The sequence below is a fragment of the Triturus cristatus genome, chromosome 6 (assembly GCF_964204655.1).
Source record: "Triturus cristatus chromosome 6, aTriCri1.1, whole genome shotgun sequence".
Taxonomy (NCBI): Eukaryota; Metazoa; Chordata; class Amphibia; order Caudata; family Salamandridae; genus Triturus; species Triturus cristatus.
This window is the reverse complement of record NC_140589.1, coordinates 899,084,608-899,098,690: the sequence shown is the minus strand read 5'-3', so window position 1 is coordinate 899,098,690 and position 14,083 is coordinate 899,084,608. Positions and strand designations below refer to the sequence as shown.

Below are 14,083 nucleotides of genomic sequence, written 5' to 3'. Positions count from 1 at the left end.
TGCCCTCAGTGTGGTAGATATGCCCAGATTTGGCACCGTTCTCACTGTGCTACTGGAAACAAGCTACACTCAACTGACAAACCCCAGTCAGGGCAAAACTGGTCTTCGGTTGCTTGTGTTCCACAAAGGGCTAACTTGGCCTGGCAGTTCTGGCTAAACTGTTCCTTTTGGAACAGTGATTACTGATTTGCATATGGGTGGGTCTGAACTGAGGTGCAAAATAACAATGGACTGGTGTGTGGCCTGAGTAATACCAGTGGCTGAGATTAATTCGGGCATTCCTTCCATCACTTTTTTATACTTTTTTACCTTATGGGGGCGGTTTTGGTAAAGTTGTTATTTGACTTATTAGTGCTGGACTTCATGATTGAGAGATAAATGTTTTCTGAGTTGAGATTGGTCCTGATGTGTAGCCATCCTCTGGCCAGAAGACCATATGTTTTATATAGGTTGGTGGTCTCTCCAGCTTAATAATTGGGACAACCTAGTAGTTAGTGCTGGTGAGTGTCGTTTTGAGAATTAGACTAACATCTTCATGTGAGGACTAGGGAACCTCTGACTAATATTCATCCTGTGGCTTTATTTTCCCAAATGCATCTTACATGTAGTATTGGAATTGAACTCTCAGAGGTGAGGTCCATCATGATGACAGAACCCTTTCATTTGTCTGAAAACAAGACAGCTCAGACTCTCCAAGGATGCCGGCTAGCAGTGGTGCAGTGAGAGTGGTTGATCAGCGAGTGCATTTTCCTGTTGATCTCATACATTACAGGAGTAAACTACTGAAGGGCAGAGTACCTGAGCCAACATCTCCACCTTAGATCAACCAAGATGGCCTCAACTTCATTTTGATACCCAGCCATTGACTCCTTCACCCCCCAAGGTCTCAGACGTTTTATTTCTTCATCAGATTGACGATTCTTGCCTTGACGTCAGCGTCTGTGCCGCCCTGCTTGTCTGTGATACTGCCCAGGTAGGTGAAGGCATCACCTTCTTCCAGTGCATTGTCTGTTAGAGTGACTGCAGTTGTGCTGGCCATATTAGCCATCAGGATCTTGTTTTTTTCCTCTGTGAAGGTTGAGGCCAAGTTGTGCTGATGTGGCTGCCACACTGTCGGTCTTCTCTTGCTTTGCAAATGGGTATAGGAGGGTAGAGCCAGGTCGTTTGCAAAGTCCAAGTCGTTCAGCTGCATCCAAGGTGTCCACTGGATCCCATTTCTTCTCCTTACAGTGGATGTCTTCATGATCCAGTCTATGGCCTGCAGGAAGAGGAAAGGCAAGAGCAAACAACCCTGGCAGTTTCCAGTCCACACTTCAAAGACTTCAGTGAGTTTCCTCCATGGATAATCTTGCAGGTCATTCCCTCGTCAGAGTTCCTGATGTTTCTTATGAATTTATCTCGCACACCATAGAGGCGTAGGAGTTTCCAAAGGGTTTCTCTGTCCATGCTGTCAAATGCCTTCTCATAGTTGATGAAGTTGACATAGAGGGACGAGTTCTTTCACATTGACTGCTCAATGATGATGCACCATTTTGCAATCTGGTCTGTACCGGATATATCTTTGCGGAAGCCAGCTTGCTGATCTCGCAACTGACCGTCGACTTGTTCCTTCATTCTGTTCAGGATGACTCTGGGGAACACCTTGCCTGTGGCTGATAGAAGAGTTATCCCTCTGTAGTTAGCGCAGTTATTCATGTCACCCTTCTTGCGGATGTTGATGAAATATCCCTCCTTTCAGTCTGACGGCACCTTTTCTTCTTTCCAGATTCTTCCAAATATGGGGTATAGCATGTCTACTGAGGTTTCAATGTTTGCATTCAATGCCTCTGCAGGAATGTTGTTGGGCCCTGCTGCCTTCCCATTTCTCAGATATTTGATGGCTTGCCGTATTTCTTTCTTGGTTAGTCTGCTGCAGTCGATTGGCAAGTCCTTGTCAGCTGGCTGTGTCTCTGGTGGAGACTGCAGCATGGGCTGGTTCAGGTTTCCTTCTAAGTGCTCCACCCATCTTTGTTATTGCCCTTCGTTACCCATGATTGTCTTCCCAGCTTTGTCTTTAACAGGTGTGTGGTGATGTGTTCCAGTCAATGGCTATATTTTATGATGTCATTAAGAATGTTATCTTTGGCTGACTTTGAATGTGCAGAGCGACAGTTGCCTTCAGTGCCTTGGCGGTGTTTGGGACGGCTCTCTGTATGTCTTAATAAATCTCTCCTTTGAACTACAACCAGCTTGCCCCTTACTTCACTGGCGACAGGAGATGAGATGCGTGTCTACACGTTTTATATTGGACTCTACCGCGAAGCTTTACGACAAATTGAACCTCTTGCAAGACTTCAAAGTTTCCAGTACCGTTTCGTTTCTTGCTTCTTTTGCGAAATAGAAGTGTCTTTGAGTCCCTGCCCTTCAGCCAACTGTGAGTATTTTTTTTTTCTCATTCTGGGGCATATTCTATTTTTAGCGAGACTTCGCAGAGACAGAGAGCCGTGCCCGTGTTTTTTTTTATTTACCCCGAGTCACCTTGAACTTCGAAAAGACTTCGTGAATCAAAGCTGACGGATTTGGGGGTCACAGGCATCAATTTTAACAGACATTTCAGCGCGCGCTCTAGCATGAGAGAATTCTTTACCTGATCTCGAGGCGCAAGTAGAATTCATTCCTCAAGATACGTGAAGTCAGCTGGCAGCAACGCAGGCGCATTATTACACTGACGCGCATAGCTTTCGTGCGTCACACGCAGACTGCATTTTTCAAGTTTCCATAGCAACAGGATACTACGGAGCAGAAACGCTCTGCAAATCGTTTTGCAATCTGTTTGAGAACTCGTTTTGCGCTGACACGCACAGCTGTTGTGTGTCAGTCAATTTGAAAGCAAAATCTGGCAACTTTTGCACTGGCATACACAGTTTCTGTAGACCTAAAAATAATATATAAACTTAAGGAAGAATAAGTTGAGTGATACACTTACAGGTTTTGGAGGTACAAATTTTCAATGATCATTCTTGTGACACTTTCGAGGTTGCACGTCAGTTCTGTTCAGTTTACTTCGCTGATATGCACAGCATTGCTTCGTATTTCACGCAGTTCCTACTTTCTACGAAGATTTGATGCTAATTAAACCAACACTGCCATCTGGTGGTTTAGTTTATTCTAGTTTCCATATTCATTTTTAGTAAGCTTTTTCCATCTTGCTTATTTATTTATTTATTTATTTTCTTTCTTCTTTCTCCTCTTCATTTCCTCAACGTGATTCATCTTTAGTTGCAAAAATGCAAAGTGTCACACCGCCAGCACCTTTCTTACAAGAACCTGGAGAACCACAACTTGAATGGAAGTTGTGGATTAGGTCATTCAAAGCATATTTAGGTGCTATTGATGCTCAAAGATATAGACCAGAAAGAAAAAAAAATCTGATGTACTATCACTTGGGTGTTGAAGGACAGAACTTTTTGATCATCTTCCTCCTTATGAACCAACTGAAGGTCAAGATCCTGATGAATTTGAAACAGCAGTTCTACAGTTAGACAAGTATTTTACAAAAACTAAAAACGTTGTTGTACACAGATAAAATTTCTTTACAAGAACACAAAACCCAATGAAAGTATAAACACTTTCATTACTGCGTTACAAGTTCTAGCTGCAAAGTGTGAATTTGATAATTTCATATCTAAACTTGTCCGAGATCAACTGGTTGCACGATGTCATTGCAAAAAAATACAACAAAGATTACTTACATGTAAAGATCCCACTTTAGATGAAGCTGTTGACATTGCAAAGAGCATCGAAAGATCAATGGATGATGCTAAACAACTTGAATCTGCTGTGTTTCTGGCTTTCTGTATCTGCTGGAAGGTTTCCTTTTTATGTTGTAGAGTTCATTCAAGTTTCCATGGCTTGTTGCTTCCTGGGCTAATGTGGTAAGACCATAGATGAATCTCCGCTTGTCTGCTCTTAAAGTTCTCTTTGCTTTCTTGTTGGTATTGGAGTGTTCGCCTAGAGCTTTTGCTTTTTCTGCTCTTTTTAGGCAAGTGTCGACTGCAGCTTTCTTTTCCTTTCTCTCTTGAATTTTGTGGAGAGTCTCGTCGAGATACATTTGTTCTGCTGGTGTTTCTTGGGACAGTACCTCCTGGCTGATTGATTTCCATGTTTCTTTGATCTTCTCTCACTGACTTTCTAGTGGGTCTCTGTCATCCTCTAGTTCTTGCAGGACTTGAAACTTGTTACTGAGGGTGTCTGAGTATTCATTTCTGTGCATCTTGGAGGAGGGTGGTGTTATATTGCTTACTTTGGTTTGTTGGTTCCATCCATACTTTCTTCAGCTTTAGCCGGCCACGACAAGGTGACGTCATGTCCACTCCTCTCATGACTCTCACATCCTGCAGGGACCTCCGGACCTTCTTGGAAAGGCAGACATGGTCGATCTGATTCTCTTGAATGGTCTGGTGACACCCATGTTGCCTTGTGTATTCTTTTGCGTGGGAATACACTACCACCTGTCACCCGATTGTTCAGGGCTCAGAGATCTGCAAGTATTTCACCATTCTGGTTCATGTCGCCAATGCCAGGGTTGCCCATGACTTCTTCGTACCTAGTGTTGTCGCTTCCAATCTTGGCATTGAGGTCCTTCATCAGTATGGTGATGTTTTTCTTAGGGCATTTCTCTAGGATGGACTGGAGCCTGTTGTAAAACTGTTCTTTTTCCTCTTCTTTGTTGTCATTTGTAGGTGGATAACACTGAATAGCACTCATGTTGATGTTCTTTTTCTTTGTGCGAAAGGTCGCTATGAAGATTCTGTGACAGTAAGCTTCCCATCCGATCAGAGCTCTGTTGGCTGCTGCCATTAGAATCAGTGCTACTCCCTGAGTATATGGGTCATTCTCTTCCTTGTGGCCAGAGTACTGCAGCATTCCTCCTGGAACCAGTCTTTCCTGTCCGGACTGTGTCTGTCTGCTCTTGCTGATGCCAAGCAGGGCAAGGTTTTTTCTTCTTTCATCTCTGCATCCATTTGGGCTGTTTTGCCTGTCTCGTACATGGTCCTCACGTTCCATTTTCTGATGGTGCAGGTCTTGGTTGAAAGAGAGTGAATCGGTTTTGTGGCTTCTGGGAATCTCTGGCTTTCACCATAAGGCATCACAGCTTTCTGTGAAGGGCAATGCTCTATGCCCAAGGCTGTAATGTCTTTGATCATAAGGTTTTGTCGCTAGGATTTTTTTTTACATATTGAGGTAGCTATTCCCACGCATAACCAGGGGCGGCGCCTCCATTACGGCGGAGGAGCGCCGCCATACTGCTTTCTCGCACCGCAGAAAATAAAATGGTATTTTAAATACCATTTTATTTTCTGCTTCTTGCGCTGTGAGAAAGCAGAAGGCAGGGGTATGCCTGATTGGGGGCGGGCGAGAGGATATACCTGGTTGGGGACGGGCGGGTCGGGGAGGAGTGGCTTCCACCTCTCTGAGTACCCTAACTGTTTGGTCGCCCCTGGGGCCGACCAAAGTAGTCATATGCAGCCTACATAGAGAAAATGGCCTCCTTACAGGTGCCCGGCTGGGCGCTGTCCAGGACTCCACACCAATCATAACACTGCCATTGCAGCGTTGTGATTGGCTTACTGGCGGGGAGGGAGCATGCCTGTTCCTGTTCAGGAGAAGGAAAACGCGGACCCGGCCCAGGAGCAGAGGCGGCGCGGGACCGGTCAGGTAAGTTTAATTTTTATTTTACCCCCAATCCCCCCCCTCGCGACATCACCCTCCCCCCCCCACCGGCAAGAATTGCGAGCCGCGACTGTGCATTAACCTGCTCCTTTTGCAGCTTGCCGTGGGACCGGCCATGGCAGAGTAAATAATTCCTTTAAATAAATATCCTGAATTAGGTTTTCCTCACTATGGGGTGCTCTGCGCTCCTTTCTCCATGTGACATTTATGCTCCTCAACCAAAGACACTTGGTGAACCAAACACAGGGTCCTTTCTATTCCTGCCTAGCGGTTTGCATTGTTTTTTTGTATGACCCAATTACCAGTTCCACAAGTGGGTTCTTGTTGGAAATGGCTGTTTCTGCAGGTTACCTTAAACTTTTTGCCTTCCTACGCTTATTTTTCTGATCTCCTTTTTGTTTGCTTTAGGACTCTGGGCACTTTATCACTGCTAATCAGTGCTAAAGTGCATGTGCTCTCTCTTCTAAATAAGGTATGATTGGTTTACATCGGCTTGGCATATTTGATTTACTTGCAAGACCCTTGCAAAGTGGTATACCATATACGCCGGCCACCCTGCTAAGAAGCTGGGCCCCACAAAAATATGGTGAACTTGTCACGGATCATTTTCAGGCACGTTCAACAGGGCTTGCACATTGTCTGCTTTTCATTCTCAGCAGCAACGTGCGAGGGGGGCTTTTTTATTTTCACCTCCAGCTGCGTCAAAGATAAAGGCCGAAATTAAGGGGCCATCAGGTCTCCTTTGATAGAGTATCCTGACTGTATGTGGCCTGGAACCTCACACTTAAATGCAAATGCAATGAAGGGGAAGCAAAATGATACAGCTTTTTATTTCTTCACCGGTACTCAACAGAGGCATGCTTTTGACTTTGTTCAGTCCCTGTATATAAGTGCATGCACTGTAAGAATGGCAGATGTGTTGGTCTGCCCCAGTATATAGACAAATAACAATTTAAATAGCACTATTCATTTCTTTTATAGCTCTTCTCATCCCAATGAAGGATGTCAGAGCACCTCACGTAACGTACACATTATACATAGACAATAAATCATGTAAGTGTGTAAATCTATGTACAAGATGTGCTACATGAGACATTGAGGGTTACATGGTGTAGGACTCCCATGTCCTTCATAGCTCACTGTGTTATATTAGAACGATTTCATTTTATGAACTGCAAGTAACAAAAGGATCTGTATTCAAAGCAGTAACCCACTACCTAGCTACATAAAATAAAACTCTGTCACCTGCACGTTGCATGATGTGCTTTGCAGGAGACACTTTAACTCTCTATACTACTTTGATTCAAATTTGGGATTACACAAAACAGATATCTCCAACAAATGTGTTAACCTCCAGAGTTATCTCACCATTGGTATTATTCCTTGAGATATACTGGGTACCTCTGCAGCAGATGCCTTAACCCCATAAATATTTTAAAATGCAGACTTTGCAACCTATTAAGCAGATAAGATCTACGACCATACTTCTCTCTTTCTTGCCAGTTTCTTTGTGACAGGGTTTAAAAATCAATAAATGTATTAGTTGAGGCCCAGATTTTACTTTTGGTTTGCGCCACTTTTCTGGCACAACCCAGACCCCAAATCTCATTTGTTAAATCTCAAAATGCGCTTAAATGTATTCATGATATACCTGATAAACAGTCTGGGAAATATCTATAATGTTAAGGCTTCAGTAGCATCTCAATTTGTAAGTCTGTTAATTTGGCCGGTGCCAGATATCTTCAAATTGGTTTGTGGGATGTATTAAATATTTGCAAAATTTGATAGGTCCTTTACCCAAGTCACTTAAGGTTTAATGACCTCAAATAAAATTGTACAGTAATGATATGTTGTAATGTGGTAGGTAACTCTTGTTAAAATTTAAATCTTCAAATTCTAGTCTGCCTCAGATGTTGACAACTTGTTTGTAGCAGATGTAGAATTCACTTGCATAATTAAAAGTTGCTGAAAATACATGGCAGGTAATCTCTGACTGTTATTAGGGAATACTTCCTACCTCGCTCATAGAATTTACATCCCTTAAATGTGTTTTTGGACATAACATGTAAGTTCCGGTACTTCTCGGTTGGTAGTTGGAGGTCTTCAATTCTCAGGTCTAATTGGTGTAATAAACTTCTTTGGGACTGAACATTTTATTTGCTTCATGGCAGGTTCAAGGCTAGATGGAACACTTTAAAGTTTAGTATGTGGTTGCTTACAGATCTAAGTGGTTAGTTAGTATTTACTGTATTTAAGTTAAAGTATATTATAATAATGTTAGTAAAAATACCATGTGAAATAACTCCTCTATAGGGTTTTTTGGTTATATATAGAGCACTTTATGCTACTTTAAGGTCACGGCAAAGTGCTGAAGTGGCAAGGAAAGATCACAAATCAGTTAGGGAAGGAAGGGGTAAAATGAGGGCAGTAAAAAGTTTTGTGGATTAAGCAGTTTCCCCGTAACACCAGTATTTCACTCCAGGGAGCTGTAGCGCCTTTTGAGTATCTGAGCCCTCAGCAAAGCCAAATTCTTGAACCTAACAGTTGGTTATCATAGAGAGGGATGGACTAGGCTTCCAGCATTGAAGATGTCACCCAAAGCTGCCAATATGGCTTCTGTGATGAGACTCATGCACTGGTTTAAAAACAAGGGCGGGAGAAGGATGAGGTTTGGGGCCTGATTTGGGGACATGTTGAAATCACTACAGGATTTCTGGGGTAACATCAACAAGATGAATTTATGAGATTTAGGCCGTATGAACACCACACCGCTGGCACAATAGCGATGTGGGATGCTGAGCTGCGGTAGTCTATTTGCATTTGCTGTCAGATCACGCTTCAGTATTTGTTTGTTCTCCCTTGCAGCAAAAGAATTTAGATCGTCCTCATGAGCCAGAAAAGATTCCTCGGGCACCTCATGACCGACGGAGAGAGTGGCAGAAGCTAGCCCATGGTCTGGAGCTCGTGGAAGATGAAGAGCTGTTACACAAACACAATGAAGTTGTGAATGGCCCAACTTCACATTATGACTCCAGGTTGGTTGTGTGTGTATTTATATGTGTATGTGTCTCTCTCTGTGTAACATGCTATCTATTGCTATTGTTCAGCATGGGAAAGGGCCATGAAACTTGCGAGACCAATCCTAAAGTGGGTCATGATGCCCCTCCCCTCTCTCTACAGTGGAAAAAAATTGCATTTTAGATTGTGGGCTTAAGCATGTATGGTTTAGGCCACGTTTTTCATGTTTATTTATTTAATTACGCTTCTGTATTAAAATAAAAAAAATGCATTTTTTCCTTTCTTAGAAATCAGTCCTATGCAGATCACATAGATGGTCCCTTCTCCCTCGCAGCGTTGCCATATAGTCAAATGTCTGAACTATTGAACAGAGCAGATGACCGGATATTAGTGAGACCACATGAACCACCACCACCTCCACCAGTTCACGCAGCTGGGGATGGGAAAGCCCTACCTCCCGGTATCAGGTAAGGCTGTCCAGGGAGAGGAGGTCTTTTTGTTAAAAGGTATCCGAATTCATTTTAACCGATATTCAAAATGAATTTGTTTCTGAAAAATCAGTGTGATTAAAGGGAACCAGCTGAGGATGCATAGCGTTAGATATTTCTTAGTAAATCAACAAAGAAAGTTATTGAGATTTAGACTGCACCGGCATACGAAGAAATATTTATTTTTATTTTAGTGTTTACTGTCTAGAGCAGGCAGCCATATTTGGAGTCCTCTTTGAAGTTAAACAAGGACATCTAATTGTATCTGTTTAGTTGAACTTGTTTAAGAGGATGTCTCAGTCCATCATGCATAACCAAATCCCATTTGTAAATCAGACGTCTGTGCAGTACGAAATTGCTGCATTTTGATTGTCTTGCCCACAGCTGATTTCCACCATGAGATTTGAAGCCAGAATGTAGCAATATCTTAGATACACCGCATATGTTACTACGCAGCGTTCATATAGCAACGGTCTTATGAAAAGTAAGCACTCTGAAATAATTTCACAAAGTGCTCAGTTACTGGGTGCATACAAATTACTGCCATTCCTATTCTTTGAAGCTGGCTGAAATGCCGGTAGTGCTTTTTTGTTAAAAATACTTTTTTTTTCTTTGAGGTAACATGTTAAATTCTCTCAAGAAGTATTTTTTTTCTCCAATCATGAAAAATGCATTGTTGCTGTAAATGTAGACTCTACTTAAAAAAGGTAGACTGTTAAGCATAGGTTTAAGGATGCCAGTGCATTTTATTTTTAACCATTGGCAACAATAGTTTGGAACTCAGTATCTAGGATTACAAACCAGAATACTATACGAACAGGTGTTTGGATTGTCTCTTGGTTAGTTAAAGAGGCATTGGCAGAGACCAACGACCGGGCAATAGCATAAAATAGGAACAATTTAATAGAAAGTTCATATTGCACCAGCAGTTTCTTGTTAGTGTTTTGTGGTAAAAGAGGAATAACTTCCTGTAGATTTTCAATTTAAAGAGATACTACTAGAAAAAAATACTACAACATGAAAAAATAAATATTATATACAATGTTACAGGTTTCATTGGAAATATTTAAGGGTCGAAACCAGTACTATGCAAGGGACACTAGAAGGTACTTAGTGACTGTAGCCAGTGTAAGAGCATCTGTTCTGCTCTTTGACCCATCAATTTAACTTTAATAAAGACGCGGGATGCCCTTCCCCCACGCTTAATACTGCCTAAGTGTAGAAGCGTATGTACCAACCCATCGTTCTGCCCCATTGTTGAAATGTGCTTTATAGAGGTGGAAATATTGCGCCTAGTAACCGAAGCAAGCCTTAAGAGGTGGTGCAGTGTGCGCTTAGTTGTTTTGTTAACCATTGTAGGACGTCACATTGTCTCCGCTCTAGCCCTCCTTGAACACTATTCCCCAAATAGAAACCTACTTGAATTGTGCAAACAATTAAAACCCAACTTATTCTCTAAAATAGTCCCCAGACAACGGCAACAGAATAAAACAAGCATTTGCAATGCAATAGGTCTCGCGTTTGTGAGAGTTTGAGCTTTTGGCATTGTAAATGCCAATGCCTTTTATTTATGTATTTGGAAGACCTGCAAGCGGTGCGTAAACATGCACTTTGTGTTTTTAGTCGTTGCCTATGAGAAGCAAGGCTGGCACTAACGGCACCCTTTTCAAATACAAGACACTGTCATTTACAATGCTAATAGCTGATTTGGTGGCTGTGCAATGTCATCTTTCACTACAAAATAGCAATGTTGTTTGGCGTTTGACAAACCTCCAACAAGCAAATGGCAGTACAGTGCATAACAGTTGTTGGTTGGTGTATCCTTAGTAAAGTGACTAACTGCGCACTAGTGATTTTAACCTTTGTTTTCCATTTTGAGAAAAAGTTGTCAGAGGGACATATACAAGATCGGCAGTCAGATTGAGTTCATAGGGTGGCATGGTTTCTTAAGAAGTAAATTTACCAGTATTCCATCTAGAAAGGGCGCTTTGTGCCAGTGATTTTTGACCTGAGGACTGTGGAGATGGCACTGCTGATTGAGCAATGATTAAGCGCTTCAGCGCCTCACATGGGGTAATAAGCACTATATAAATCCAATTACAATACAATGATGCCAAAATCAGGTGACACAGTTAATGAGGCTGAGAGTTCACTTCACTCTGGGCACAGGCATACATTTTATGAAGAGCGGTTATACTGTTCAAAGTAGCGCATTCATGTTGTTTGTGGTATCATGTGCAATGGTTTTTTTGTTCAATCAAACACGTTTTGGATACGCGTTAGATGCGTTCACTGAGGCATGTGTTGAAGTTGGTTGCCACTCTAATAGCGTTGGGAAAACCCAATAAGGCAGTTCAAATTATCAAGTGGTTTCTGTAAAATAATTGTAACCCCCCCACCCACCTAGGGTCATGAACTTGCCCTAAAGTCACAGTGTAAGCCATAAAGTCCTATTTTGACGTGGCTCTTTGGGGGTTCTCAGTACCATCAAGCAGTGGACATGCTTCTCTTAAGGCTGGCCAATTAGTCGCCAAATTATGGAGTAAGGTCACAATGAGACAGGCTTGACAGGAAGTTGTTTTATTTGCTTTCTGATGCACAGCTATAGATGGTGCATCTCTCCTGGTCATCCATATCCAGCTGACCAGGTAATGGCATTCCATTCTCTCCTGATATCACTGATCATTCCCCTAATCCATCATAAAGCTACAGTATTATTCAAATTGATTAAGTATTGGAATGTAGAACAATAAAATATATTTTTAAAAAGTCTCCACCATTGGTGAAATCAGCCTGAGGGGTGGGGGATGTACACATGCTCTCAGCAGTGCGTTCGCTGACAGACTGCCTGATTGGATGATAGATTGATTGGCTGATAGACAGGCAAGCTGGTTGGCTGACAGACTGAATGGCACCTGCCTGGTTGGATGACTGCCTAGCTGATTGACTTGTTGACTGGTAGATTGAATGCCTGGCAGTATACTGGGATGGCTGGCTGACTGACTTCCTTACTGACACACTGACTGAATGACAGGCTGACTAGCTGTCACTCTGTCTGGCTGGCTGGGTAGTTGGCTGACAGCCAGATTAGCCTCATGACTTGATATTGGGCGGTCTGACTCGCAGGCTGACTGACAGATTGTCTAGATATCTCTCTAGATGGAAATTCTAGTAGAAATGTGAGTTGTACGGTCACATTAGAGTTCCTCTCACCTTGTCACAGAACTCACCCGTCTCTGTCAAAGATTCTCTCCCCCCACCCCCTCTTTAGGAAGAGGACATCCCCAAGATTTGACAGGTTGGAAAAAAATGTCTTCGCTGTCCCTTGCACCTGGAGAGCATGGAATTAACGAGGTTGTGCAAGGAGTCCCTCTCATTTCGCTCGGGATAGGCTTCAAAGCACCATGTGTTAGAGCTATAGAAAACTTAATTGAATAAATGAGAGAAACCTGGAAATAGTGACTCTGGTGCAAAACACCATGCCTCTGCAGACGCAACGTGACTGTGACGCTGTTTGACTTAAATTTGCTCCGAAACCTATTAATTTCTCCACATAGAACAAGACAAAATCCTTACATGATCCCTGAAATGCACTATCAGATGAAGTGATGTTTTGTTTATTTTCATGGGTGTCATCTCAGAAGTTGAGCTTTGCTCAGATCACCTGCTTGCAAACGGCGGGGCTCAGTCGCAGGAAGACAACCCTGTGGGTCAGTGTGCCTATTGCAGAGAGGTGTTTGTGCCCCGCAGAAAATCGGATCACGGACACAGTTTGGCTTCAGAGAACGCAGTGCGCATTCGGAGCAGTTTTGCACCACATTTTGCACTTTGGGGCTCAGGATGTGTCTTGTGTGAATTGCTTTTGTGTTTTTTTTTTCTTTTCTTGTGTTCACTGCCTAAAACTGGGTGATTCCCGGATTAGCTGCTTGAGTGGCACCAGACAAAGCCATCGGGCTCATTGTCGAGAGATCACTTGTGTGCCTACTTCCCACTCCAGGGTCGCAACTCCAACACAGTGTTCAAGTCACAGCAGCACCAACATGGTTTAGTATCCTTGAGTTATAAAATATAATAATATTTTGTTATTGTTAGTTTATTGCGTAATGTGGTTTCTTCTGGGTGTGATTAGTATCTCTGTGAAACTAAAATTTTTTAAGGGAAGCAGAGCACCAAAGGAGTTGACAGCAAACAAATATCATTTACAACGCCTAGAACGACAACGTGCCCCATGACGCTCCATATGCAAAACTATTGTGCTTTGTCCCTGCGCACGCCGAGTCTCAGGAACCAATAAAGTGCGCGATAGTGCACCTAAGAGCTGAAAGACACCCCTCGGCCCAATCTCATCCACTCACCCAGGAGTGCACAGTGGTGTAATGCAAAATGTTGGGGCCACCGTGCTTGCTGAATGCAGCAGCCCCCATGTTGCAAATATAAATGCGGGTGCCATGCTAAAATATAAAGTGTAAAACTTAAGCGCATGCGGAGGCAATGGTAATAAAAACAAAATCAGGAAAACAGGCGCCATGCTAAAACAACAAGTGCGGCGCCTGTGCATACTAAAGCGGCACCATAGCTAGCAGGAAATTTAAAAAAAAGTAGTCCCTTAAGGACCATATAAACCCTTTACAGTGCAAGTAAACTGTAGTTGCCCGGTGCTCCTCAGTAAAATCAGAAATGATGCAGGGGGAGCACCAACCAATAAGGAGCCACTAAAGAAGAGCAACGGGAGAGTGAACCAATGGCAAGCAGAAGGCGGTGTTACACTCCGTGTAGAGATTAAAGCAGGTCTTGCAGACCGCGAATGCGCGCTTATCCTTGACCTAAAAACATGCACTTCATTGCTGCAGCAGATCCAGTGTACG

At 42.8% G+C, this 14,083-nt stretch overlaps 1 protein-coding gene across 2 annotated transcripts in view; it reads left to right on the top strand.

Moving 5' to 3' along the window:
* Nucleotides 1-14,083, top strand: part of WASF1 (WASP family member 1) — a 365,875-nt gene that overhangs the window by 336,383 nt on the left and 15,409 nt on the right. For both annotated transcript variants that reach the window (XM_085611549.1, XM_085611550.1), the window contains 2 exons: nt 8,578-8,747; nt 9,018-9,197. In XM_085611549.1, the coding sequence (XP_085467675.1) occupies nt 8,578-8,747; nt 9,018-9,197 (350 nt within the window). The remainder of the gene's footprint in view (nt 1-8,577; nt 8,748-9,017; nt 9,198-14,083) is intronic.